The sequence below is a fragment of the Drepanopeziza brunnea genome (assembly GCF_022702325.1).
Source record: "Drepanopeziza brunnea f. sp. 'multigermtubi' strain 214-2 chromosome Unknown ctg12, whole genome shotgun sequence".
Classification (NCBI taxonomy): Eukaryota; Fungi; Ascomycota; class Leotiomycetes; order Helotiales; family Drepanopezizaceae; genus Drepanopeziza; species Drepanopeziza brunnea.
The window spans coordinates 763,881-789,243 of NW_027094075.1; the positions used below are offsets into that span (position 1 = coordinate 763,881).

General features: G+C 50.7%; 8 protein-coding genes across 8 annotated transcripts; 2 read left to right on the forward strand and 6 right to left on the reverse strand.

The window, feature by feature from the left end:
* Positions 1-452: 452 nt before the first annotated feature.
* On the reverse strand, positions 453-2,684 carry L3040_007024 (uncharacterized protein; the record flags this gene model as incomplete). Its single annotated transcript, XM_066156127.1, has 1 exon — positions 453-2,684. The coding sequence occupies one exon, from the start codon at positions 2,682-2,684 to the stop codon at positions 453-455; it is 2,232 nt and encodes a 743-aa protein (XP_066010939.1).
* A 980-nt stretch (positions 2,685-3,664) lies between these two features.
* L3040_007025 (uncharacterized protein) lies at positions 3,665-4,755 on the reverse strand (the record flags this gene model as incomplete). The annotated part of the gene is made up of 3 exons (XM_007296924.1): positions 3,665-3,956; positions 4,012-4,421; positions 4,480-4,755. 3 exons carry the CDS (start codon positions 4,753-4,755, stop codon positions 3,665-3,667), a joined length of 978 nt encoding a protein of 325 aa, XP_007296986.1.
* Positions 4,756-6,441: 1,686 nt separating this feature from the next.
* Positions 6,442-8,310, reverse strand: L3040_007026 (uncharacterized protein; the record flags this gene model as incomplete). The annotated part of the gene is made up of 3 exons (XM_007296925.2): positions 6,442-7,424; positions 7,474-7,914; positions 7,974-8,310. 3 exons carry the CDS (start codon positions 8,308-8,310, stop codon positions 6,442-6,444), a joined length of 1,761 nt encoding a protein of 586 aa, XP_007296987.2.
* Positions 8,311-9,577: 1,267 nt separating this feature from the next.
* L3040_007027 (uncharacterized protein) lies at positions 9,578-11,407 on the forward strand (the record flags this gene model as incomplete). Its single annotated transcript, XM_066156128.1, has 6 exons — positions 9,578-10,026; positions 10,072-10,238; positions 10,319-10,462; positions 10,542-10,624; positions 10,749-10,823; positions 10,913-11,407. The coding sequence occupies 6 exons, from the start codon at positions 9,578-9,580 to the stop codon at positions 11,405-11,407; spliced, it is 1,413 nt and encodes a 470-aa protein (XP_066010940.1).
* Positions 11,408-13,525: 2,118 nt separating this feature from the next.
* On the reverse strand, positions 13,526-15,552 carry L3040_007028 (uncharacterized protein; the record flags this gene model as incomplete). The annotated part of the gene is made up of 4 exons (XM_007296927.1): positions 13,526-13,947; positions 14,036-14,725; positions 14,784-15,085; positions 15,137-15,552. The coding sequence occupies 4 exons, from the start codon at positions 15,550-15,552 to the stop codon at positions 13,526-13,528; spliced, it is 1,830 nt and encodes a 609-aa protein (XP_007296989.1).
* Positions 15,553-17,475: 1,923 nt separating this feature from the next.
* Positions 17,476-19,213, reverse strand: L3040_007029 (uncharacterized protein; the record flags this gene model as incomplete). Its single annotated transcript, XM_007296928.1, has 3 exons — positions 17,476-18,123; positions 18,171-18,979; positions 19,036-19,213. The coding sequence occupies 3 exons, from the start codon at positions 19,211-19,213 to the stop codon at positions 17,476-17,478; spliced, it is 1,635 nt and encodes a 544-aa protein (XP_007296990.1).
* Positions 19,214-19,652: 439 nt separating this feature from the next.
* Positions 19,653-20,408, forward strand: L3040_007030 (uncharacterized protein; the record flags this gene model as incomplete). Its single annotated transcript, XM_007296929.1, has 3 exons — positions 19,653-19,691; positions 19,774-20,012; positions 20,108-20,408. 3 exons carry the CDS (start codon positions 19,653-19,655, stop codon positions 20,406-20,408), a joined length of 579 nt encoding a protein of 192 aa, XP_007296991.1.
* A 696-nt stretch (positions 20,409-21,104) lies between these two features.
* Positions 21,105-24,143, reverse strand: L3040_007031 (uncharacterized protein; the record flags this gene model as incomplete). The annotated part of the gene is made up of 3 exons (XM_066156129.1): positions 21,105-21,266; positions 21,483-22,276; positions 22,328-24,143. 3 exons carry the CDS (start codon positions 24,141-24,143, stop codon positions 21,105-21,107), a joined length of 2,772 nt encoding a protein of 923 aa, XP_066010941.1.
* Positions 24,144-25,363: the final 1,220 nt, after the last annotated feature.

The following is a 25,363-nucleotide window of genomic DNA, read 5'->3' on the forward strand; positions in this document are numbered from 1 at the left end:
TTTCGGGTAATTTTCGATGATGGCCCGACGTGACGATCTCTTGGAATATTTCGAATATTGAATTGAAAGGAGCACTCAGTTACTTCCAGTGATGATGTTATATATGATTCACTTTGCGGCCCCGTGTGAAGATTCGTAGCCCGAGTTAGGACATCCAAACAAGCTTTCTCCATCAACAAAACATCGCCTAACGCTATTCACCGAGTCGCAAAATCCCACCGGCGAAGGAACTGGACATGTAACCCGAAAACCAAACACAACAGCTTTCTTTCAAAAATTATATTATCCCATCTGAAGCAATCCATATAAGCATATTTCCGATAAACAGGGGTATCCAGCCACCGATCCCAAACGCCAGGAAATGTCAGAAGACTCGAGGAAATATGTTGCGTCGAGTAGGACAAAAGGAAATGGCATCATGAGAGTCCTCAAAATCATACATACGCGTTGGGTCAAGGCGCACCTCCCTCCATCAAGATCTCTCTGAGTGCGTCGTGGTCCACGACTTCTGCCTTCACTTGACTTGGAGCTCTTTCAATTTTCTTCGCAAAGCCTAGGATTGGACCCTTCTGGTTGATGCCAGGAGCGCGGCCCGCAAACGCTTTCAGAGGGTCCACCACGGGTGTGCTCACGGCTCGTTGTTGTTGTTGTTGTTTTTGCTGTGGGCTTGACTGTGGGCTTGCTGAAGATGATCGTCCAGCACCTCCGGCCGACTTCTGAGGAGTGATACCCCAGCGACCGAATACCCACCCGCCAAGTTTTGTCTTGGTTCTTTCGTTGGAGTTTGATGGTGAGATCGACCGGGGGCCGTCGCCACTCGCTCGCATGCTACGCAGGTAGGCCGTACTATCCTGAGTCTGACGAGACAGAGTAGCACGTGGTATAACCGTGGACGACTCGCTGGAGACAATGACCGTCGGGGTGCCTAATCGTGATGGTGGACGAAGGAGGGCGCTGCCACCTCGGATGGTGATCTGGCTGGGGCGAGATTTAAGTGTGTGAATGTCGATGCCCGAAACTGAGAGTATTGAGTCATGAGATGCCGAGGGTCGAAGTCGTGGCCGAAGAGACGACGTCCAGTGCTCTTCCTCATGGTCTGTAGAGAAGTACTCTGTGTCACGGGACGTGTGCGAAGGGGTCGGATCATCGTCCAGTGGTGGAGTTGGCTGCACGTCTTCGATCTCCTCGATATCGTCACCTCTCTCTTCGTGAATAACGTGAGACTGGAACTTTGAAGCAAGCAGGCAGCTTTGAGTGGACGCCTCCGAGCCTCGCTTCCGGTGATGAAATGATGGTGCGAATTTGGGCGACATGAGGTCGAGACTGGACGAAGGAGAGGTAGGTCGAGATGAGTCGATGTCGAGCCTGTCAAACAATCCGCTCTGCCTGTAGATGGACTGAGGAGAACTTGGGACAGATGAAGGAGCAAACTCGGACATCTGTCCCGATTGTACCGACCACCTGTTGTTCGGGGTGAGAGGAGACGGTATGGTGACTGATGTCTGTGACAGTATCGCGCTCGCAGAGTCGTGGCTTTGGTTTGCCCTTGGGGATTGCATGCCTTTGGGTGGTGTCAACAGAGCTACGTTGAGAGAGATACGCTTCTTCTTCGGACGACGAATCTCTTCCTTCTTGGATGTATGATAATGATGGTGGATATGCAGGGCTTGCGAGATGACCTGAGGTGCTCTCTCCTCTATTGCTGGTTCCTTTGGAGCAAGCTCTGCCCTGAGAGTTTGTGGTCCACTGGCATGGCCCTCGTCGTCCATCGGCTGGTGCATGAGTAGTTGCTCCCGCAGCGTCTGAACTTCGTCGTTCGAGTTCATGAGCATCTCCCTTAATTCCACGATCCCCATCTGCAGATTCGCGTTGTCCTGCAGGATGTCCTTGACAAAATGCGACACCACGTTGCTCCCATTCTTGCTATTGCTGGTCGTGGCCGCAGCGGCACCCTTCAGTCTTCCAGCAGCAGTGTCGAGTTCCTTTTCCACTGCCCTCTGCCTTTCCATACGACCCATCACTTCGACGTGCTTCTCTCTTTCCTCCTTGGCTTCTCGCTCGATTCTCTCCAACTGTCCATGCAAGTCGCATATTCTCCGCTCGGCTTTCCTCCATCTCTGGATAGCAGACCGTTCTTCCTCTTGCGTCGTTATTAGAGTCCTCTGCAACAAGTCCTGCTCCTGTTCAAGAGCAGCCAGCTGCACCTCCAAGTCCCGGGTCCGCGACGCTAACAATTCGAGGTGACGGAGTTCCTGGCGGGTCGAGTATAGAGTGGCTTCGAGAGATTTAATGTGCGTTTCGGACTCCTCGAGGGTTCCATTCAGGTCTTCCAGTTGATCCAACAGTCCGCGATTTTCCTCGATCGATTTCGCATTCTCGTGCTCCAGCGCCTTGCGATCCTTCTCGGCATCGTGCATATACTGTTCATGGCGTACTAGCAGAGCCTGCAGAGCAAATGTCAGCGAGCTGCTCATCTTGAAGCAGTTTGAATCTTCAACCAAGGGAGGAGAGGTTCCGCAGTCATTGTTCGCAATCACAAATTTTATAGACATTGGACTGGGGCGCACCATGTTGTGCAAGAACTTCTCCACTGAGAAGGATGGATGGAACACGAGGAATGCTAACCTGGCCGAGTGAGGCGACCGTCCGAACTTCTTTCTCAAGATCGTCGAGTGCAACCCCATTGTGCTTCAGATAGGCACAATCTGTGCGACCGCAGCAGCACCATAGAGAGGGTGTCGTCGAGCGGCATTTCGGGATAGCAGTGATCAAAGCCTCCAGTTGGTCCCCAGGCTCCATGTCCATGTCCATCTCCATATCCATCTCCGTCTCCGTCTCCGTCGCGTTAAACCAGTAATACAGCTGGCTTGGTCGGAGATTTGGTGCTGCGTCGCACTCGTATCATTATTGCTCCGTCAGGTTACAGAGACGATGAAGGAGTGGGCAGGTCGTCGGGGTCTTTTTGTATTGATCGAGTCGAGTCGGGTCGAGTTGAGTCGAGTAAGGGCAGTGGTTGAGAGCCACCCCGTTTGGTGGCTTGGGTTTGTGCTATGTTGTGCACCGTGCGGTGTTCCTGGCAGATCTGACTGGGATTCGGGCTGCGCGCGGGAGGTGTTCCTGTCCCCGTCCGGTCCCTTTCAGTAAGTATACAGAGTAAATACCATTTGGCTGGTTTAAGCTTGAAAATCCCGGCCTTCGATTTCAGTCACCAACGAATCCAAGAGCAAGTCGCTCATAACAACGCGATAAGTTGTGTATGGAGTACTCCGTACGGAATCCGTACGCAATCGAATCCGGTGGTTGTGAGTGACCGAGCTTGGGTGCAAAGGATATTTGATTTGTTTATTTATTTATTGGTCACATCCTTTCTCCTCCCTAATCAAATCCTACTTCTTCGGGAAATGACGCTAAGAGATCGGTAGAATATTCGCTAACGAGCCGGGCCCGGGCCGTTTGTTTACTCGTTTACCGAAACTCTCGAAAATGTACCTAGGGAATACATCACACAACTATAATTTGCATGCCGTATGATTCCCGAGACAATATGGAGTCACACAAATAATAAGCTGAATTGCGACCCAGTCGATATGTATTTAAAGTATGCTAGCCCTAAGAATATTCAAGTGAAGAAGTAGAAAACAACGCAGGAACACTGATTATCCCTTTACACGTAAGGCCAGCCACCTGACCACTTAAGCGCGTTCCATCCAAACAGGTACTGACCATCCCCCAGCCCTTTAGTAGTTTCAGCGTAATGATAGTACAGAATCAATCCCTTGGACGGGTCGTTAAAAACACCCTGCCCACCGGGCCCGTATATAGTGTTGTGGGACTCGAGGAGAGGCGAACCTCCGTTGGCAGTACAATCCTTTCCGTCCTTGTCGATAAAGTCACCATCGTGGTGGGAGCTGCGGCACATCATGATTTTGTATTCCATGCCTTTGGCAGGTTTTTTGCTAAATATGCTGTCAGCGACAGACCTCGGCTTATATGGGCACCAGAGTAACTTACGCATCGTAACCGCAGCAGATACCCAGCGACCAAGTCAGGTAGTAGTAGCCGGAGTAGTAGAACATGTACGCACCCTCGGATGGGGATCCGTTCCTCGAGTCGTATTGCAATTGGTAGGCGCTATCTCGAGCGGTCTTGGTAGCGGCATCATTTAACTTGACTTGGTAGATGTTGCCCCAGAAAGATCCAAAGTTCATGTAGTATTCGGAGCCGACCGGAATCAAGTTAGCGTCGATAGCGTTGTAAGGCTTTCCTGGTTTCGAAGCGATTCCGACAGCTCCTCTGTCGGTCCAGGTTCCTGGATCCATGGATGGAGAGGTGGCAAGTCCAATCGCACTGACTTGTGATCCGAAGGTAGAGGCGGAGTAGTACATGTGGTAAACGCCGTTAACGAGACTGACGTCCGGGGCCTGGCAGTAGCATCAGCCAGCTGAAATCGACAGATTCGTGAGAAAGGAAAATACGCACCCACAGGTCCTTGTTCCCGGGGTTGTCGAGGGAGCTTCCAGCAGTGAAGACAAATCCTTGCAAGGTCCATGGTCCATTCAACGAGGTCGAGGTGGCAATCTCGACATTACCAGCAGTATTGAACTTGAAGTAAAGACCATCCGAGTCACGACGAATAAGGGCGGGATCGTGAGCCCAGCATGCGCCAGCGCAAACTTCTGGATTAGGGTAGGCCGCGAAGACAGGGACCACGGCCAGGATGGCAACCAGAAGATGAAGCTTGAGCAAGGAAAGCATTGTGAGCTTGAAGTGAGGAACTGACAACGTGGATCAAGAATAGCTCTCTGTACCGTAAGGGGGAGAGAGCGACTTCAAGTAGGGAATCGGAAATGAGTGGTAGCATGGTCACGGTAGTTGTAGTTCCAAGATCCATGGGGGTGGCTGCTTAGCCAAGCAGTTCACCCCGAGCGAGTCTCGCTCAACCTGAGCTTTAAATGCGGGAAACTCGGACTGTGTGGTGTACCGTGTGACTAGCGGTCCTGGCTATAGTATTTTTCCATGCGTCCTATCCATGGAAAAGAATATCGTAATTGGGGGTGGTGGATACAAGAAGTACATAAAGTAAGCTCAAGTGGCAAGTGGCAAGTTTAAGCTCCCACTCTCTATTCGAAATTGCGGACCAAGTTTCAGACATACTTCCCCGGTCCAAACATTTACAACCTAAATAATCCACCAATCAAGTTCTCGGATCCGGTCGAAGATGCGACGAATTTTGGGTTGTGGCGTATGGAGGTGCCATCTGAATTTATGAATCGTGGATATAGCCGCCCTGGTCGTCGCAATGAAACCAAGGAGATGGGATGGTTGTTGATCATGCATAGGAAGAATTCGTTACAGTAGATACACATTCCAAGGTCTACTCTGTATTTCCTATTCCCTGGCGGCCCCTGGGCCAGGGGCCAGGGGATCTCGCTTCGCCACGGTCGTAAATACTACTACTACGGAGTAGTTGTACAACGTACTACGTAAGTGCAGGGCTGCTTTCTGAGGCCTTGAACATTAATACTACGTCAAGTTTCTCAAGAATTACACTTTGAAAAGAAAAAAATTAAAAAGATAAATTCTTAAAGTAAGCGCTTCAACCCTGCCGTAAGTTTTACGGATAGCAAACCCGCTCGGCACTCGTCACCTAGTCAGCTCTCGTATTCATCCGTTTAATCCACAATCGATGCCGTAGCCGATTTCGTATCCTCTTTCGTCATCGACACGAATTCAGCGGATGCTTCCCAGAGTTTACCGGCTGTTTGCTCCGTACCGTGCGCATCTGTATTATCCTCCGTATGATGCAATAGCAGCCGAAGCGGTTGCTCGTCGTGTTCAAAGATATCGGCCTCGGCTTTATCCATCGGCTTTATCCATTTCTTATTCTCCTTGCGAAACGCTTCCCAGCCTGCTTGATCTTCCACAGTCTAGACATAATAGCTTCGCCTTCTTTTCTCGCCGTAGACGTCGACCGTGTCGCTCTTAGATAAATAAATTCGCCTTTTTTCTCTCGATATCGCCTTCGCGATCCGTGCAAACGTTACAGTTGTATTCCGGCACCAATTTGTCCTGCATAAGAAAGTCTTTACTCTGTCGATAAGATTTGCAGCCCCAGCAGCGCAATCGATTCGTAGACAAGCTGTCCATACAGTATGTATTGAGTGTCTTGACTGAAAAGTTTGATTAAGTGGTAATCGAGTATTTTAATTGAGTGCTTGTTTCAAGTGTCTTGAATGATTTCTCGACTTTGGGGTTCCCGCACGGACTCTACTACACGTGATTGAGCAGTAACCTGTGGGTTCGTGCTGAATAGTATGTGAAGGCTTCGTCCGGAGATTCAGAGGAAAGTGAAACGCGATAGCAGTCGTGCTCCGTATTGTGGCATTGGTTGCATTCTCTTATTCATAACAGACATCCATTTCTCCCCTGAAAGAGCCTAACCTAGATCTTCACCTCTGATGGGACGCTGATAGAAAGAACATCGACGCCCTTCTTCAGCTGGCTCTTCGTTGGCATAGCACCCCTTCTCATCAATTCTGAAGATGCTACCATGACTGGGTCGACACCCATTGTCGCGACAGCAACAACAGTCTCGCCCTTGGTATAGTACGCAACAAACTTTGCCTCCTCAGGCTGGCCTTGGAGAACAAGATCATCCCATCCATTGGGAGTGTTTCCACAATATCTCAACTGGGAGCCGAGAGCAGACCAGAAGATGGGAGTGAAGGCTTTGGCTTTGGCAGATGGGTCGACAATGTTGGCTGCTACCGAACGGCCGGCGTTTTGTGCAACGTTCCAATGCTCGATACGTGTGAAGGCACCCTCACCTCCAGGTCCATGGTATGGGTAGGTAGCAATGTCGCCTATGGCGAAGACGTCTTTCAGTCCAGATACAGCGAAGTGCTCATCCGTCTTGAGAGATCCATCCTTCTGTAACTCAATGTCTTTATTATCCTTAAGGAAAGTGGTCGCAGGGCCGACTCCGGTACCCAAGATGACCAGATCCGCAGGCAACGTCGTACCGTCCTTGAGGGCGATGCCTCCAACCTTTGAAGAGTCGGACTCGGACGGAACGGCTTTTTCAACACCAGCTGACATCTTGAACTTGACTCCATTTTTCTCGAGAGACTTCTGGAAGATTTTTCCGACCTCTTCGCCCATGATTCTCTCAAGCGGGGCCTTTTCCATACCAACTACTGTCACGTCATTGCCCTTGGCCACAGCATTTGCGACTTCCATACCGATGAAGGAGCTTCCAATAATGACAATCTTCTTACCCTTGTCACCAATGGCAGTGTTGATAGCCTTCACGTGCGGAATGGTACGGAGAAGAAAGATGTTTCCAAGCTCTGTGAAGCCCGGCAGTGGGAGACTCTTTGGAGTGCCACCAGTTGCCAAAACAAGCTTCGAGTATGAGTGCGAGCCTGGGGAACAGATTAGAAGACGTCAACGAGATCTTGAGCCATGACTTACTGCCACCCTTAGTGGATACCTTCTTCCCAGAAAAGTCAACACCCGTAACCTCATCGCTTACTAGGTCAATAGACCCTTCCTTAAACCAAGCATCATCTCTCAAGGCAATCTTTGAGTGGTCGTCAATCAAAGCCTTCGAAAGCTTGGTACGGTCAAACGGCAGGTATCCCTCGCTGCTTATCAAAGTGATCGATCCCTTGTATCCATTCTCACGAAGAGCTTCGAGGGTGCCCAGGGCCGCACTTCCACCTCCAACAATTACGATCTTCTCTGCGCTTTGAGCACCCGAGATTCTGATATTCGGCTTTCGCCTGCTGCCTTTGATAGTTTGTTGTTCGCCCGTGATGTATACTGAGCCATTCTTTTCGGACAGCTGGAAGGAAGGTAGAGCATCGATGGCGGGTGCATTTTCAATGTCTCCATTTTTGGCGTTGAAGCAAGCTACCAGCAGCGCGGGTTAGTAAATTCTAATAGTCTGAAAATCGGGGATCAATTCCTACCTCCGTGCCATGGGCAGGTAATGCGCCCATCGCCTGTCAATATGCCCTTGATTAAAGGAGCTCCATAATGTGTGCACTTGCTACCTAAAGCTGTCGTCTTCCCTCCAACATTGCAGAGGAGTACCTTGCCCTCGTCAATGCCCTCAATTTCGACCTCTCGCTTCTCTCCTGGCTTCAGGTCGAGACTGCTCAGGCCTTTGAGCTTGTATTCTTGAGCCATACTGTAACTGCGCGACGAGATTGAGATGAACGGTTTGGTGATGATGCTCGGATTGCGGGGAGATGCAGCTCGACCCAAGTTGCTTTGAAGTCCCGTTGATCGAAGGAAACGCAGCATACGATCGATATGGGGACGGACGGACAGAAATGGAGGAGAGGAGAGGAGAGGAGATGCGATGCGATGAGACGAAAGCAGAAGAAGGGATGGATCTCACCGGGCGGTCAAGTCACGAATTGAGCTACGTACTCAGAAGTACGAAGGTACCTAGCTAGGTACCTACAAGGTCGATAGCCAGCTAGATACCGGTACCTAGCTGATGAGGTAGTCGATATGCGGGAGCTTTGCAATCCTGTGCCGTCCATTGGATGGGATCTCGCTTCCCCTCTTTGATATACGGGGCAAGGATTTCCGGCAGTTTGGAATCGATTGACCGTAAACTACAGGGGCACAAGGCCATGTATATATAGATGTATATATATATATGTGTATATGTATATATATGAATATATATATATACACATGTAACCCGCATGACCTTCCCCCAAGCGTTGCATCGTTGCATCTCATCAAAGATATTATTTGTCACATTTATATTCGTGATTACGGCACGAAACCGGTATCTGTCTCATGACCAAACCACCGGCGAAGGACAGCCGGCTCTCCGACTCTTGGAGCACATCACGTGCAATGCAGCTCCACAAAAGGCCGGTTTTATTTCCGGCCAATTCTCCAATCATACCTACCTACTTACCGACTGACCTGCTTACCTAAGCTCACGACTCTGGTCTCCTGAATAGCATCATGGAAGACTCTGCCTTCTCATCATCTGTATTGCAGTCAATACATATAAATCTACTCATATCTACTTATATCTTGTTTCATTATTGCTTGCTCTTGCTTTTCCGTTTGCAGTCTCTCGGTACCATCACATCAGCCCCTTGGTTTCTTAGTTACTCCGTCTACATGATCTGGTCTCGATCAATCGATGGCTGTCGACCATCATCGACCGTTCCCTCCCCTTCCCTTCAATATACGAAGCTCTGAGTCCTTATCCAGTCCGTATGCCACGTTTCTCTTATCGGAAGTCTTACCAAGTGGGCCCCATTGGCCATAGTCTCGGTGGATAAAAGTGTGTTCTTGGATCGAGGCCGGCTTTGATTCCGGCCTCACCTGGGAACAGATAAAAGCACGAATTTTCGCCCTTTTCCCTTCTTCTCTTTCTCTTCATCTTCCCGCCACAAGCACCAACAACACCAGAGCTTCTCTCAGACTTTCCATCACCCAAATCCGGCCCACGTAGCCCTTTATACGTTGGCATCAATATCAATACCAATACTTTCTTTCTCCATCGTTACACATCACAAACATCCACATCCATCACACCATGGGCTCCATCGCCGCCGCCTCCTCCTTCAACGTCCTCCGCGACACCAAGCCGGAGGATACAACCCTCCCAGCCTTCATGGTCTCAACGACCCGTGGTTTCCTCCCCCGGCAAGAGCCCATCATCTCCCTTCCTGCCGAGTTCGCAGCTCTCGAGTCCATTCTCTCCCGGATGCCCGTCAAGACTCTTGAGGGCTTGCCTGGTCTCCTCGCGACTTTCAGCCTTGGTGAGACAGTTCTCAGAGATCTTCCTGACTTGACGAGCGCCGTCAACAAGTACAAAGACAACATGCCCTTACAAAATGCCTTGTACCGGGACTACTCCTTCCTTGCTTCGGCTTACCTCCTTGAGCCATGCCACGAACGATTCCTTAAAGGAGAAGGATACGGACTTGGTCGTCAGACCCTCCCATCCGTTATCTCCTTGCCCATCTCGCGGTGTGCCGAACTGTAAGTCTCTAAACATGGATGTGGACCTCTCGCTAAGGAATACAGGGCTGGCTTCAAACCTTTTATGGAGTATGCAGGCTCCTATGCGCTCTTCAACTACCGCCTCGAGGACCCAAAGCTAGGTCTTCAGTACGACAACCTCCGCCTCATCCGCGCCTTCGAGCACGGTCTCGACCCCAAGTCATCCGAAGCAGGGTTTGTCCTCGTGCACGGTACGTGGTGGGCAGAATTTCATATCCCTCTCCCGAAACTTTTCCAATTTGACAATTACTGACTTTACCTTGTCATACAGTCGACATGGTGCAAAACTCTGGGCCTTTGGTCGACGGTGTCGTCTCAGCACTCGACGCATGCGAGACCAATGACCGCGAAGTCTTCAATGTCGGCATGGAGAAAGTTGTGGCTAGTATGACGAAAGTGAACAAAGTCATGGACGGTGAGCCATTTACTTCCTTTTCTTCGTTTCGTGCCTGTACTATATATTTGGGAGACGCCTGAAATTGACACGTTACGAGGTATGTGGGGGAAGAGTAAGCCAGGAGACTATATCTCGTTCCGGACCTTCATCTTCGGCATCACTTCCCAGAGCATGTTCCCGGTAAGTAAAATTGGGCAGCAGCCCTCCCCCTCCCCTCAACTTCCAGTGTGTATCCTGATCACGAGAAATACTTCCGAGGAATGTGAACATGATGTTTCCGTGTGCTAACATCCCAATTATCCAGCACGGTGTTATCTACGAAGGCGTGTCCGAGGAACCCCTCTCTTTCCGTGGGGAGTCTGGCGCAAATGACAGCATGGTCAAGTCACCTCTTCATCTCCCCATTCCCATTCTCATCCCCAAATTCCAAGTTCTCGTATTTCAACGACTGTTGCTAACGACCACCAGATCCCGCTCTGCGACAACTTTCTCCAGATCACCATGCCTGACACCCCTCTAACAGCAATCCTGCAAGACTTCCGCGCTTACCGTCCTGGAAACCACCGCGAGTTCCTCGAACACGTGCGCGCGCGGTCCTCGCTACTCTCCCTACGCTCCTACGCCCTGCAGGACCCCACCTCCAGCGCCCTCTACCTGCTCGCTCTGAACCAGGTCCGTGACTTCCGCTGGCGCCACTGGTGCTTCACCCGGGAATACATTCTGAAGAAGACGACGCACCCGGTCGCGACGGGTGGGAGCCCCATCGTGACATGGCTGCCGAATCAGCTGCAGGCGGTGCTGGACGCCATGATCGCGGTGTGGGAGGGCAGCGGAAGGAAGCTGGGCATGGGCTGCGAGCAGGTCATGGACCTTGTGGTGCAGCAGAAGGAGACGCTGACCAAGGAGGTTGAGAAGTACTGCAAAGAGCGGAATGTAGATGCGAAGACGGGGAGGGTGCAGTAAGTACGTTTCGGGGAAGTGTGGAAGTGTGGAAGTCAAATCATTGTCGCTTGTTTTCTTATTCGAGGGCAAATGTGAAAAGAAGGCCCTGGCCTCATCAACCGTTTGCGTTTCCCGCCCGAAGACGCTTCGACTTTGGGTATCTCACCATGGGCGCCGTTGCCGTTAAAAGTGGTCCTGTCCTCGCGCTGTTCTTTATTATCTGCATGTTCCTCATCTCGTACGTATCAGTCGCAGACACCTGGACAATAGTGAGCGTAAATACACTTTATTACCTACCGTGCATGTCCTGCGGCAGGCAATATGGGATGGAATACATAGGCCGCTCAAGACAAAAGATAGCGACAAACTTCGCAGCTGATACAAACGACCACCGCGTAGGACCAAACGATGAGCAATAGCCACCTAGTTAGGCAACAAGTGCAAAGGCATATCCTTCGAACCGGCAATAAAATAAAAACAAACGTAACCATGCCTCCAACCTAACGCGACCTTTTTTTTTTTTTTTCACCTACCCCATACAGGAAAAGGGGATAAATACCTTTTTTCCCGAGACGAGACGAGACGTGCTCACGCTGCAATCCCTCTCCCTTTTTTTTTCTTCTTTCTCTCTTTCTTTTTTTTGAATATATATACCTATATATATATATATATATTTGTGCACTCACATCATCCAAAACCACCTTTCCCACCTTTTCATCCATCCATCCCCACCCCCACCCAACCCCCTTGGTCAGCAAAGTTCGAAGTTCGAAGCCGGATGCAAGAAGAGCACGGAGAGAGACGCCGCTGCCATCGAAGCGTGCAATCTGTGCCATCGTCAGCCGGTCGGTGTTGGTGTTTGGGCGAGGTGCGACTGTCGGCTTTGAGTTGGGGTACACTTCATTTGGAGGGAGACCGGTTGGAGGAGGAGTACCTCAGACCGCGGAAGATCGAATCTTTACATCATAGATCGAGATTTCGAGTCGAAAAAAAAAACATGGGTACTCGGCACAATCCCATCTCGAAGTCCTCGAAGCCGAAGTTCAAGCCAATCTTCCGAAAAAATTGCCTCGCAGATATTGGTCTCCGCAAGATTAATGCATCGATCCATCCATACTGTACTGCAAAAGAAAGTTTCAGCTTGGGTTCGGCAGAAATAAAAAAAATCATCACTTTGTTCATCAATTGCAATTGGGCACCTTTTTTTCTCCCGACCTCAATCCGATCGAGCACGTTTGGTAGCATCTTAAAAAAAAGAAGCTTTACCAATTGTTCCCCGGCGTTGCGATCGATAAATCGAATTTCGAAACACGCAAGGCAGAGGATAGAAAGTTGTTTGCAAGCTGCATGAGATACATTAGATCAATCGTTGTTCGATAATTTGTATCAGAGTATGCCGGATAGAATTAAAGCTTGTATCGCGGCTAAAGGCTGGCATATTAAATATTAAGGTTCGTGCGCTTTCGAAAAATTAGCTCAAAAATTGAGAAGGGTAAAAGGAGTCTAAAGAATAAAATGATTTTTTTTTTTTAAAAAAAAAATTTGGATTTGTAATTATTGCGTAATTAAGGTATACTAAATGGATGTCTATTGTTGATTTGGAGTTCTCGCTTAAATGGCGAACAGCAGTTGCCTAGTACTGTGAGAAGGTGCGGTTGCCGGGTTTGACGCTTTGGGACATGTTGAGAGGGGGGGATTTATCAACAGGAGGTGCGAGTGGAGTAAGTAGTTGTCGGTATTGACCGCTGTGCGACTGACTGTAGGATGAGCAACTGGAGGTGCAATGAGTGGTCAGGTTTGATTGAGGCAGATTCGTACGAATATCAACCAGAGGTGCACTTGTCAGTTTTGAACAAGGGACATTCGGAACGCTTCCTTCGCGCTACTTCAAACGAACCTACTGTTCAGCCACTGCACTGGTTCCAGAATCTCTCACGAACTCGTAGTAATTTATTAGGTATTCCTGACGCCACCAACCTGCCCTCTGGTATCGATAACTGCTCAAAGTCGATCAACCGTCCCTAAGACACAAACAGCCTCAGCGAGATAGACTCCACGCACCGCTCCATATCCGCCTCAGCATTTGATCAAAATTATCATTAATTCGCAACCCAAAGACCGCCCTCAAATTATCACCATCTACACATTTGCATCGGCATTCGCCCTGCTCTCAACCTTTTCCGTGGCCGTGGAAGGCTCATCATCGCTGACAGGATCCACAGGCATGGTTGGTGCGAACGCACTTTTTTGTCTAATCTTGGCGCCGTACTTGTAGAAGACCATCGGGATCGGAATAAGAACGGCCGCGACACAGCCGAGGAGAGTTGCAGTCCAGTTGACCTTCAGAGCATCGATCATGTACCGAGCGAATAGTGGAAATCCAGCTCCAGCTAAAGAGCGAAGGAAGGTATTAGCAGCGATGGCGGATGCTGCGAACATGAGGTACGCATCAACGAGGTAGTTCAATGATTGGAGGAAGATAGCAAGGAGCCCGAAGCCGGTGAAGAGACCAGAAAGGGTAGGGACAATCCAGTGAATCTCTGCTTTGTAGCCGGTCCAGCCTGCAGTGGTATCAGTAAAAGATTACTAGGCTTCCAAGTCCCCGATGTGTCTCGGATATCTCGATACTCCAGGTGCTGGGTGACTTACCGAACCAAAACAAACCAGCGGCGAAGGAAATACCTCCAAGAATGACCGGAGGCAATCTCCATTCTGGAATCGGAACACCGTTGTTGGCGAGGAGCTTCTTGTTGTAACTTGGCTGAGTGAGAGCAACGTAGATTCCGGCGATGATTTGACCAGCAATCATTCCAAAGTAGGTTAGACCACCGATACCACTGCTCATGCCATGGATTTGTTGGAAGACGACAGGGTAGAGAATTAGGAAAAGATAAAGAAGTCCGTATATAAAGGACATGTAAATTGACAGGAGGAGGACGATGGGCTCGGTAAACAGGATTCGCATGGGGCGAGAGAAGTTCTTGGTGACCAATTCGCGGAAGTCGATTTCGATTTCCTCCTGCTTGGCGTGGATACCCCAGTTCTTGGTTCTTCTGCGCAATTCAGCGGCTTTGGAGACCAGAATGACGGGTGGGTATGTCTCCTCGAGGAACAAGGCCTCCAGGATGAAAGCTGCGAATCCCATAATAGCAACCACCCATTCGGTCCACCTCCATCCAAGGTGACTTTCGACGATGAAGCCGCCAATGAATGGTGCAAGGAGCGGACCAGTGAAAACCGTCACGGAAAAAAGGGTTATGGCCAGCCCACGAGTTCGATTGTCGAACATATCGGAGAAGACCGCACCTACAACCGCCAGTGGACACGCGCCAAACAGTCCTAGATGCAAGTCAGATCTTGGGATGCGAGGCAACCATGATAATCGAAGTTGACTAACCTCCAAAGAAACGGCACAGCAGGACAGTCTGAAGATCCTTGCCTGCGGCAACAGCAACTTGGAAGACCGAGAATCCAAAGATGGATATGACTAGAGGCATTCGTCGTCCTTGCAATTCGCTCAGTGGAGCCCAAAAGACGGGACCAAGAGCAAATCCAAGCACGTAGAGAGACAAGCCCAACAAGCCTACCTCTGTTGAGACGTTGAACTGCGCTGCTACGACGGCTGTGGCTGTCGAGAAGATACTGGATGTGAAAGCAACAACCATTGTTGTGTAGCCAAGGATCAACGCCGTCAAGAGTCTGGAACGGGCATGAGAAAAATTCCTAGCGACTCGAGATCAATTCACTTACTTCTTTCTCATGGGCCAATTCTGCGCATGTAAAGGATCATCCGGGCCATCGAACTCGACGACGTATTCCTCCTGTTCTGGAAGTAATGGCGGGTACGGCTTCCCCAGTCCCATCCCCGGAAGAGCTTTCTTTCTCTCCCTACTCTTGCTTGTGATGCTTCTTCCAACAGTCCCCGAGTGTTGGCTTTTGGCGGTTTGGACACGGCTCAGAACAGTAGGATGTCTCTCCAGATCGCGCTGCGTCGTAGCCAGACCTAGCAGCATCCCTTGACGCATGGAAGGGGCCCGCGAAGCCTCGGTGGAGGAGGTGTAGGCGGTAGGAACGCGTTCGATTTCATGGCTGGGACGGGGGCCGCAGAATCTTTCGGGGGAGGCATCGCGCTCATTGCGCTGCATAGTCATGTCGGCTTTGTTCATGATGGCGACGCGACGACGATCTCATGAATGGTGTTGTGTTGTGCTCAACAGTACAACAGCAGTCAGTACAAGAGCAGGACAAGAGCAGGAGAATAGCAAGACAATAGCAAGACAATAGCAGGAGGAAAAAAGTTCAAGTAGTCGGGCTGGAGAGATAGAAAGGCCGATGCCATGACCAGACGACAGGGCCGCTAATATACTATAATACCAGTTTACTCTAGCGCGAGACGGCCCCACTACTGGCACATAAGGCCGCCGATGATCCGTGACAAGCTTCTAACGTCCTTCTCTCTTGGGACTGATGACGTCGGCCAATATAAACAAATGATAATACGAGGCATGTATTGGTTCTACGTAAGAAATATATATTGTATGTAATCTATGTAATATATGTATTATATATAATATATATTATACTCAAACATCTTGCTCCGGTTCTCCGAGAGAGACGCGCAGCCCCAAGGACAGAAGTGACAAAAGCTAAATCGTCGCCCTGTCTGTCTACCTACTGTATCATGACATACATTCCGGACTACCCCGACGCACCCAACAGAGAGCCCCCGTAGAAACGGTTCTGCATCAAGGAACCCTTGCTTGGAGCCAGGAAAAACATCGTTACACCCAGCAAGACAGTGGAGAGAGTTTGGTAAGCACGACCGCCGATGAATAAACCCAATGCTTGTTTCTGCGAATCTTAACTCAAAGAAGGAAAAGTAAGGGGGGGGGCAGGGGGGGGGGCAGGGGAGGTCTTCTTTTCAATAGTCTTCTGCCCCTTCCCTCACAAAAGAGACGGTAATTGGACCGCCTAAATCCAATACTGTACTAAGCTTTTATCCACCAGCGGCTTAGCTAATACTGTAGTACTATAGTAGATCGTCCCAATGAAAGGGGCCGTCCCTGTCCAGATCTGGAAAACAAGCTTGTGAAAAAGCTCATTCGAGATGTTTATCTACCGGTACCGTAGTCTAGTCATCGTTTACACCTCGCGACTAATGCAAACACGAACGAACGTCCACAAAATAATGCTTGTCGAGCCGACATCGACCGGTACACCCAAGATGTGTCTTCGGTCTCGCGGCCACGGATTATCTATCCGATGCTTTCCAAGGGTTTGCGATCGGAAAAATAAGGACGAGGGGGAGGCAGAGGGGAAAGGGAAAGGGAAGCAGCAAGTTATTCGCTTTACTAATCATTATTCGCTTACCAATACAAGTTTTCCAGGACGGTTTTCGGTTTTCGGTTCGGGACAGGGACGGTCCCCAAACGCTCTTAAAACGCTTGGAGACGGAGACGGTCTTAGAATGGTCTCTCTGCAGAAAATACCGATTTTAATGAACTTGAACGACGATTTAATCAATGCAAACAGTATTACATCGGTAATAATCTTTTTACAAAAAAAAAAAAAAAGACGGACTCTTACAAACGATAATCTCAATCGATTAATCGTCGGTTCCCTTAAATTTTAATTCGAAAGAATTGACCGACTTGCTATAGCAGGTCGGGATTTTTTATAAATTAAATTCAAGGTAACCGACGATTAAATGGGCAAAACTACGATTAAAATGATTTAAATCAGTGGTTTTGAGAATCTATTCGATCGTAGATAGAGACCTGAGGTGATCTACTAGCCATGCTAACCTCTTAAGACCGTCGTCAAAAGAGACCGTTATCGGATGATCAACTGACTGACTGTCCAGAAGCCTTAGTACCCCCCTGGGAGGTATGCTTTGAGCTTGGCGTGGAGAGTGCCTAAGCAAAACCTTGGATCCAAACAAGAATTTCCTCATCTCTCGAGTCCCGGACTTCCAAATCCAATTCGTTACCAAACTCCGAGGGTAACGCTAGTAGCAACAGTTGGCCATAGTCAAACGAACAAGAGGGTATCAGCAAATCATCGACGGCCAGTCCTCCCCAGGCCCCATCTTACTCTCTTCCCAGACTCTCCTTCACACCCCAACCATCCGCCAGCAGCGCACTCATCTCCTCCAAACTCATGCCCTTCGTTTCTGGATAGATAGTCCAGATAGCGATCCAGCCCCCGATGCATACGAGACTATAAATGGCAAAGGTCCAGGGAGGGGTGAAAAACACCATCATCGGCAGGAAGGTCAGACCCACGACGAAGTTTGCGCCCCAATTCGTGCTTGTCGAGATGCCTGACCCGAGTGACCGGACGTTGAGCGGAAAGAGTTCGCTCTGCATCCACGGAACGTTACCAAGGCCTAGGGCGTATGCTCCAACGTACAGCATGACGCTGACGAGCACCAGCATAGGCGCGGTACGTTTAGATAGTGGCACATCTTCCTGCGCGGCGGCTGAAGATGAAAAGTCGAAGGAGTCGAGATCTGCGGGCAGTTCAATGAAGACAAATCCAATAGCACACAGAAAAAGGCCAATCGCCATGACTGGAATAGACGAGAGCAGAATTCGTCGTCTGCCGATGCGGTCAATCAGGACCAGGGCGGCACACGTCATGACAAAGTTCGTCACGGCCACGACGAGAGAGGTCAACGTAGGGCTATTGAATCCTAACATGGTGAAAATGGTAGCGGAGAAATACATCAAGGAGTTCTGTTGCTGTGTTAGCAGAATCGTAGACACAGATTTTATGTACGTACGAAACCGCAGAGCTGCTGTAGTCCCTGCAATAAGCAGGCGATAGTCAGAGCCCTCCTGTTACCAGGGATTCTGAAGAGCTCAGCCCAGTTATCCTTCGATGCTGCAAGCCAGGAACTTCTTTCCTTCTTCGTCCGACTTCTCTGCCGTCCCTTCTTGGCCTCCGCTTCTTCTCGTACCTCTTCCTCGATACCTTTCAACACGCGGTCGGCCATCTTCTGAATCTCAGGCCCAGACCCAAAGACTTTGTTTAGCACGCTCCTGGCTTCGTCATTCCTGCTCACCATGACAAGCCACCTGGGCGTCTCAGGCATAATAACCATAGTGAGGATCTGAATGCCAGCAGGCAAAGCACCAAGTCCCACGATCCATCTCCAAGCGGTGTTTTCGTTTCCCCATTGAACAAATGCCCATCCCACGACATAAGCGACCACTTGACCAACTGTAATGAACAAGACGTTCAATGTCATCAAACGACCTCTAAATGGGGAAGGTGAGAGCTCGGAGATGTAGAGCGGTGCCGCGAAACTTCCCGCGCCAACAGCCAGTCCAACTACCGATCGGCCAACAATCATAAGAAAGACGGAGGACGATACTGCTTGAATGATGGCTCCGAGGACGAACGCTAGATCAGCCAGTAAAACAACCCGTTTCCGTCCCAGCCTATCAGCAAGGATGCCAGAAACCGGGGATACGAGCAGAGCAAAGAGTGCAGTGGCCGACGTAATGAGAGACTTGTCGAGCGTCGTTAAAGGATGCCCGAGAGAGCTATTTATCGACACGAGGGTTGCGGAAATGACACCGGTATCATCTGAGCCCTTCCCATCAGCGCTATCCTCCTAGCAGGCTATGAACTTTCCGACTCACAGCCAAACAGTAGTCCACTGATACCAGCAGAGAAAGTTAAGAGCCAGACGAAGATTCCGGGATTCCGAAGATTCTTCTCGAGCAGCGCGGAGACTTCGCCCAAGTCAACATCGTGGCTGGACTCAGTGTCGTTGGCGGACTCGTGTCGCATCAACGGCTCCTCAGCCGAGTCGGCCATGTCTGCAAGTGCTATGGAGTCGGGCGCCGTTGTGAGGTGGAAGATGGCTTTTTACGAGCCATCAACGAAGTCTTGTAGAAATGGGCATGTGGAAAGGGGAGTGGCATTCTTGAAGTCGGAGAGGAAAAGCTCGTGCGAGCCGAGCTGGACAAGGCTGACACAGCCTTGTCAAATTGAGGCATCCTCCTATGACAACCTCACCAGAGAGCACATCATGGGAGCAGATCGCGACGAAATCTTATCTCTAGTATCTCCCTCTGATTCCATCTGCTCACAGCTCGATACAGGGCTCGCGATCTGTGGCACAGACGCGCTATCACGTGTAAAGCTATTTTTACAGGGTACGGTTTCGCTAATTCAGCTACCAAGCTACAGCACATCTACCTACTACAACATGGGTAAACAACACCAAAGTTCACCCACCTGACATGTAAACAAGATGTCGAAAAAGCCTGCGAAAGGCGAGTACATCGAGACCGTAAGCATTGCGCTCTTTCAAAGACCACCACTCCTCTTCCACGTCATCCATCTACACGCAACGCACCAGCTTACACCTCCAGGATACCGGCAATAAAGTATCACGCCGCTCCCAGATCATCGGCACCACGAACATCATCCTCGGCGGCAAGACCGTCATCCAAGCCGAAGTCATCATCCGCGGCGATCTGCTGCGCACCTTTCCCGCCAGCAGTAGCAATCCGAGCGAGAAGCAGGCCAACGCGGTCGCGGTAGCCATCGGACGCTACTGTTTCTTCAGTCGGCAATGCGTGCTGCGACCTCCGGGAAAGATGTACAAGGGGTATGTACGCCGCCACTCAAGAGTCTGCATGATCGAGACAAGGACCCAGGAGGGCATCACGGAACCGGTGGCTAACGGGGCTGGCTTTCAAACAGGCAATTCTCACACTACCCTCTGAAAATCGCCGACCATGTCTTCGTGGGCACAGGATCCATCATCGAAGCCGCGCTTATAGGAAGCCATGTCAACATCGGGTCGAACTGTGTGATTGGCAAGTTCACGATCATCAAGGACTACGTCAAGATCATGGATGGGACCGTCGTGCCACCTAACATGGTCATCCCGAGTTTCTCCATTGTGGCTGGCCGACCCGGGCGAGTGGTGGGTGAGATCGCGGAAGGAGAGATTGATGGGATGGATTTGCGGGAGGTGTATCGGACTGTGGGAAATAACTGAAGGTGCTTGGGAAAGGGACGATCCGGTGGATGGTTGGAGTTCAGGCATTCGTGAAATGATACCCAACGCATTTGCAGTGTGGGTGGCTGTGAAGCACAACCATGGGCGGTTTGGGTTAGTCAGCTTTTTCCTTTTCTACTCCTCCTTTCTTCTTCTCAAGACGTCTTTTTTTTATGGGTATGTTTTATCGTTTCTCTCTTTTCCTGCTCGAGCATCCACCAAGTGTTGTCTACTGCGCCACCCACCTGTTCCTTGCTCCTCCTTAAGGAGATCTCAACCTCCCTCCGCGAGCCACAAAGCCAACCCAGCCCGCCAGCAACAGATGCACTCAATACACTCGGCCTGAGATGAAAGCCCTCCAAGTATAGCGGCCGATGATACATGCAATTCAAGTCATTCTCCTCGGGATCGATGACACGCCCCGCGTGATACCCCGATGATATTAATTTATGCCACGAAATTTTCTACTCATCCAACCAATCCCAGAACACCAGAACACCATTGCGCCAATGCTTCTAACTCATCTAATATCTGTGTCTATCCCAGATTCCAAAACCGATCCGTTGCTCCAGCGCTCGCTTTCCCACACTATCACCCAAATGGCCACCGTTTCCTGAGCCCGGCTCCCTTTCCCGTCGTCGGTTTTACAGAACCATTCTGTATGCCAACCATAACTATACTCGAGTCGAGCTTTCCTCAGAAACTAAACAGTCCGCTTCGTCTCTTTCCAAGCGGGTACACAATCAATGCACTGAGGAATAAGCCGACAGTGATCCCGATGGCGACCTGGATCATGGAATACCCAACGTTCAAGACAATGTTATTCAGATCTCCGGACGAAGAGCCAGGCAGCGTCACCTGTAATGGAGGGCGTCAGCAATCATTCCACTACCAATTTCATCCTTCACGTTCTGCAATACATAGCAGTAAAATCACGGCGTAGCTCGTCCATATGGTTTCACAAAGGAGAGTACCGGACACACCAACCGCAAGAGGCAAGGTGACATATGTCTTTCTCTTGCCCGCAACAACTTTAAGAAAGTGGTGGCCGAGACCATCGTGGATAAAACCTACCATACTGGTTCCATTGATCTTCGCAGTGCCATTCGAATATGTGGTTGTATTCGTGATTTGATCTGCAGTGCTGAGCCCCGCCAGCAGCGACCCCGAGGCCGCAAGACCTGACGGCACCTGCACGAAGATAGCAGGCAAGAGAGCGGCTGCCGCAACTCCATGGCGCATACGTGAGTAGAGATTTCCAAGAACCCCAACCGCAAGAGCCCCAAACGTGCTGGAGAGTTGTGCTGAAGAGGGGAACTTTTTGGCGCTGTGAAAGTTGACGATATAGCCGGCAAAGGATATGAGAAGCATCACCGGCATCTGCTTCCACTTTGCTTGGTTGATGATACACAAGCAGAGTGTGAATAATGTGACAAACAGCCACTTGGGGTAGTCGCCAACCGGGTTGGAGCAAGTCGTTTTGCTCGTGGCGTTGGCATCCATCAAGCCATACAGAGCAGTACCTATCGTGATGCCGTATCCAAGAAACAAGGAGTATATGATGGCATACACCATACGCACTGATCCCGCGACCATCGAGCGCGATTGCAATTCCAGAGACCCGCACAAAACCATGTAGCCAGGCAGGATGAGTGCGATGGACGACTGAGCGAGTGCAGAGAAGCAGAAAAGATCGCCCCCCCGAATTGAACCGAACGCACGGGCCAGGAAAGAGGTCAAGACGGCAGCCGAGATCTCAAAGACATTGCTGTACAGATCGGACCTTGGAGCGACGATGAGTTGGAGGAAGCCGAGGATAGAACCAAGCAGAAAGGAAATTGGCAAGTCGATGAGTCGGCCTTGGAACGCTGATAGAGGTGAGCACTGCAAGTTAAAGATGGACGATTATATGGACTTACCGAACGGGGCGACACTGGCGCTCGCGCAACCGTACACGAAGACAAGAGCCCAAGGGTTATTCTTGGGCTTACTGCTGATGATAGCGCCCAACCTCTGCGTGGCTTCCTCGACCCCGACGACGTCGTGCACGACTTCCTTGTAAATCTCGTGGATGTCCTTTAGCTTCCCCAAGTCAACTCCTTGTGATGCCTTCACAAGTTTAACCTCGGTCGTGTGGGTCGATACATCGTCGAAAGAGATGATCATACATCCAGGAATATAAAGAAATTGGCCATCAATCTCCAGTACACGAGCACTCATCTTCATGTATTCTTCAAGTCGATGCGTTGGGGCACCGTAGGACATCAGAGCCCTGCACAGCTTGAGTAGATACTTTTGCCGACTGAGTGTCTCTGCGATGTGGACGGTAATCCTAATTTCGTCCTCAAGACGGGGTCTGCCACCGATTGTCCTCATTGCAGTGTCGAGAAGCTTTCCACTTGGCGACCTCGCGCCCATCCCAGGACGCGTCCGTTTGGGAGCTCTTGCCCCTCCCTGGGCTCCCAAGATTGCCGATGCCTCGATGAGTCCGGCCAGGGTGTCCTGAGATTGCTGCTTGTGGTTGTACCACTTAGCATGCTTCGTACGTGGCGTGGTAGCCCCGGATGAGCCGCCATACTGCGAAGGACTCCCTGTGGTCGAGGCATTGCTTTCCCTCCTCGACTGATTTCCTGGACTATCTGCAGGAGGGTTGTAGAGCTTCAAAAGAGAAGACAGAACACCCCCACGGTACTGCACGGGTCTTGGAACGTAATCATGCGCATTGCGCTCGTGGGTCGGCGTCACCTGACCAGAAACGAGTCCTGGCGGAGGCTGAGTGGGAGCCTTCCAGGGGTTCGCATTGAGCTTCCTCGTGAGAGTTCTCACCGGCTTGTGAGCTTCGGCGCTGCTATAGAAATTGTCTGGCTGGTTGTCGAAATCCTCCCCCTCATCGCTGTCCAATCCGGCTCCATCGTAAGCGCGCCGGCCGTCCATGTCCACGAGGGGAATATCATCAATCTCCACCGGATAAGCTGTATTCCGGCTGGAACGGCGGGGACGGCTGGGACGAGGCCGTGCAGCCTCATCCTCTGTTTCTTCGTCCAAGCTGCCTCTCCTCGAGGCAGGCGCAGAATGACTTCCTACCAGGGACGCCACCCGTTGCGCGCGCTCTTGAGCTGCCAAAGCCGAAAAGGCTTTCTCGTTGAGCTCTGTAACATCTTCGAAAGCGCCGTTGCTAGTGTTGGGCTTGGGGTTGTGATTGAGATTGGAATTGACCCTTACAAGGCTTGGTCTCGGCGTGAAAGCCGCAGTGCTCGCAGTGCTTTTTGGCGTTGAATAATCTTGGAAGGGATTAGCACTCTCAGTCTCAGACCTCCTGAGCAGAATGTTTGTGCTGTTGTTCCTCGAATGGGCGGGACTTGACTTGGCCTGAGGGGGTACCGCGACTGCGGCTGCGAACGGGTGTGCTAGTAGGTCGGCGAACTGCAGTGGAGTAGAAGGGTCTCGCAAGGGAAACTTGGACTTTTGATTTTCAGCATCGTTGGCTTCGCTCGTGCTATTGAACCGGACTCTGCTCCTCTTGTGGGTATGTGCTGGGCCTGGGCCTGAGGAGGCAGAGGCAGAGGCGGAGGCAGAGGCAGCGGCAGCGGCAGCGGCAGAAGCAGATGGCCCTCCTGCACTTGAAGGTCGGCTGTTTTCCGCACTCGTCTCCTGGCTGGGCTCTTTGCTCGAAAGTTGAATGTAATCATGTGTAGCAAGACCGCCCTCACTCGGGGGCTCGAATTCGCTTGACATGCCCGTGAATGTATGTATTTCTATGTGAGTGTATATGCGTGGATATGTGTGTATATAGGTGTGTATATATACGTAAGTGTGTTTGTGTAAGTATATCCAGAGGTGTCTGATCGGGTGGAATGGTAGAAGGGTCAGCAGATGGAAGGCGGAGTAGGGGGATCAATGATGGATATCGGACAGGGGGAGAATGGGGGTGTTTTTTTTTTGGTGGTGGTCTGCTCTGGCTTAGCAACCAGTCCAGTCCGGTCCAGGCTAGGTCCACGCCATTGATAAGAACGGGTAACGGAAAGGCGATAACAGCATCGTTGTTGGGGCCGAAGGAATGAACGAACGGTCACGTCGACGACGACGACGCGTTAATAGTTGCAGCAGTAGAAAGGTCGAGAAGGGTGGACGGGTGTTTCTGCGTTCTTTATGCTTGACGACCACCAATCATCGGATGTTGAAAAAGCGAGAGTATCGCCAATCATCGCCAATCATCGTCCGCGAGCTGGGCCCCATCCGGAGTACCAATACCGGGACACCGGTATATGATAATTCGTATACCGTGAAGCCCGAGCTGCAAGTACCGGCAACGAGGCAAGGCGAGACCAGGCCAGGTAAGGCAAAGCATGGCATGGCATGGCATGGCATGGCATACTCTTTGTACTTGGTACGGGACTCGGGACTCGGGAGATAAATATGGAAGATGCACAGACAGAAGAAGCACAACTTCCAAGACAAGTTGGGCTGAAGCTCACTAGCCAAGCCCAACAGTGGAAACAAGTAGCGACGTCCAATGAATGAATGGGTCGGGTGGGTCGGGGTGGGTCGGGTGAGTCGCGTATTGGAGTGGAGCCCCCAATGCCGTCGTAAACCGATCGGATTGTGAATAATATTAGTCAGTGAATCAGTCAGTCAGTAGTCAGTCAGTAGTCAGTCAGTAGCAGAGGTACCGGTACTTCGTAGACGGCTCGAGGCTCCAGTGCTCCAGTGCTCCAGTGCTCCAGTGCTCCAGTGCCCCAGTGCCGGTCAGGAATAAGAGCGACCGGATCGTTCAACGCAACCACAATCACAACCACAACCACAACCACAACCACAACCGAGAGTAGCGGCTGAAACGCTCAGATAGTGCCAGGTTCTTCACATGGTTGCTTCCGAACGCACGTTCGGCGACCCACGTGGGCCGGGGATTCGACGCATTGCCGCCGTCGTACGTAGTAGGTGAGGAGAAAAAAAAT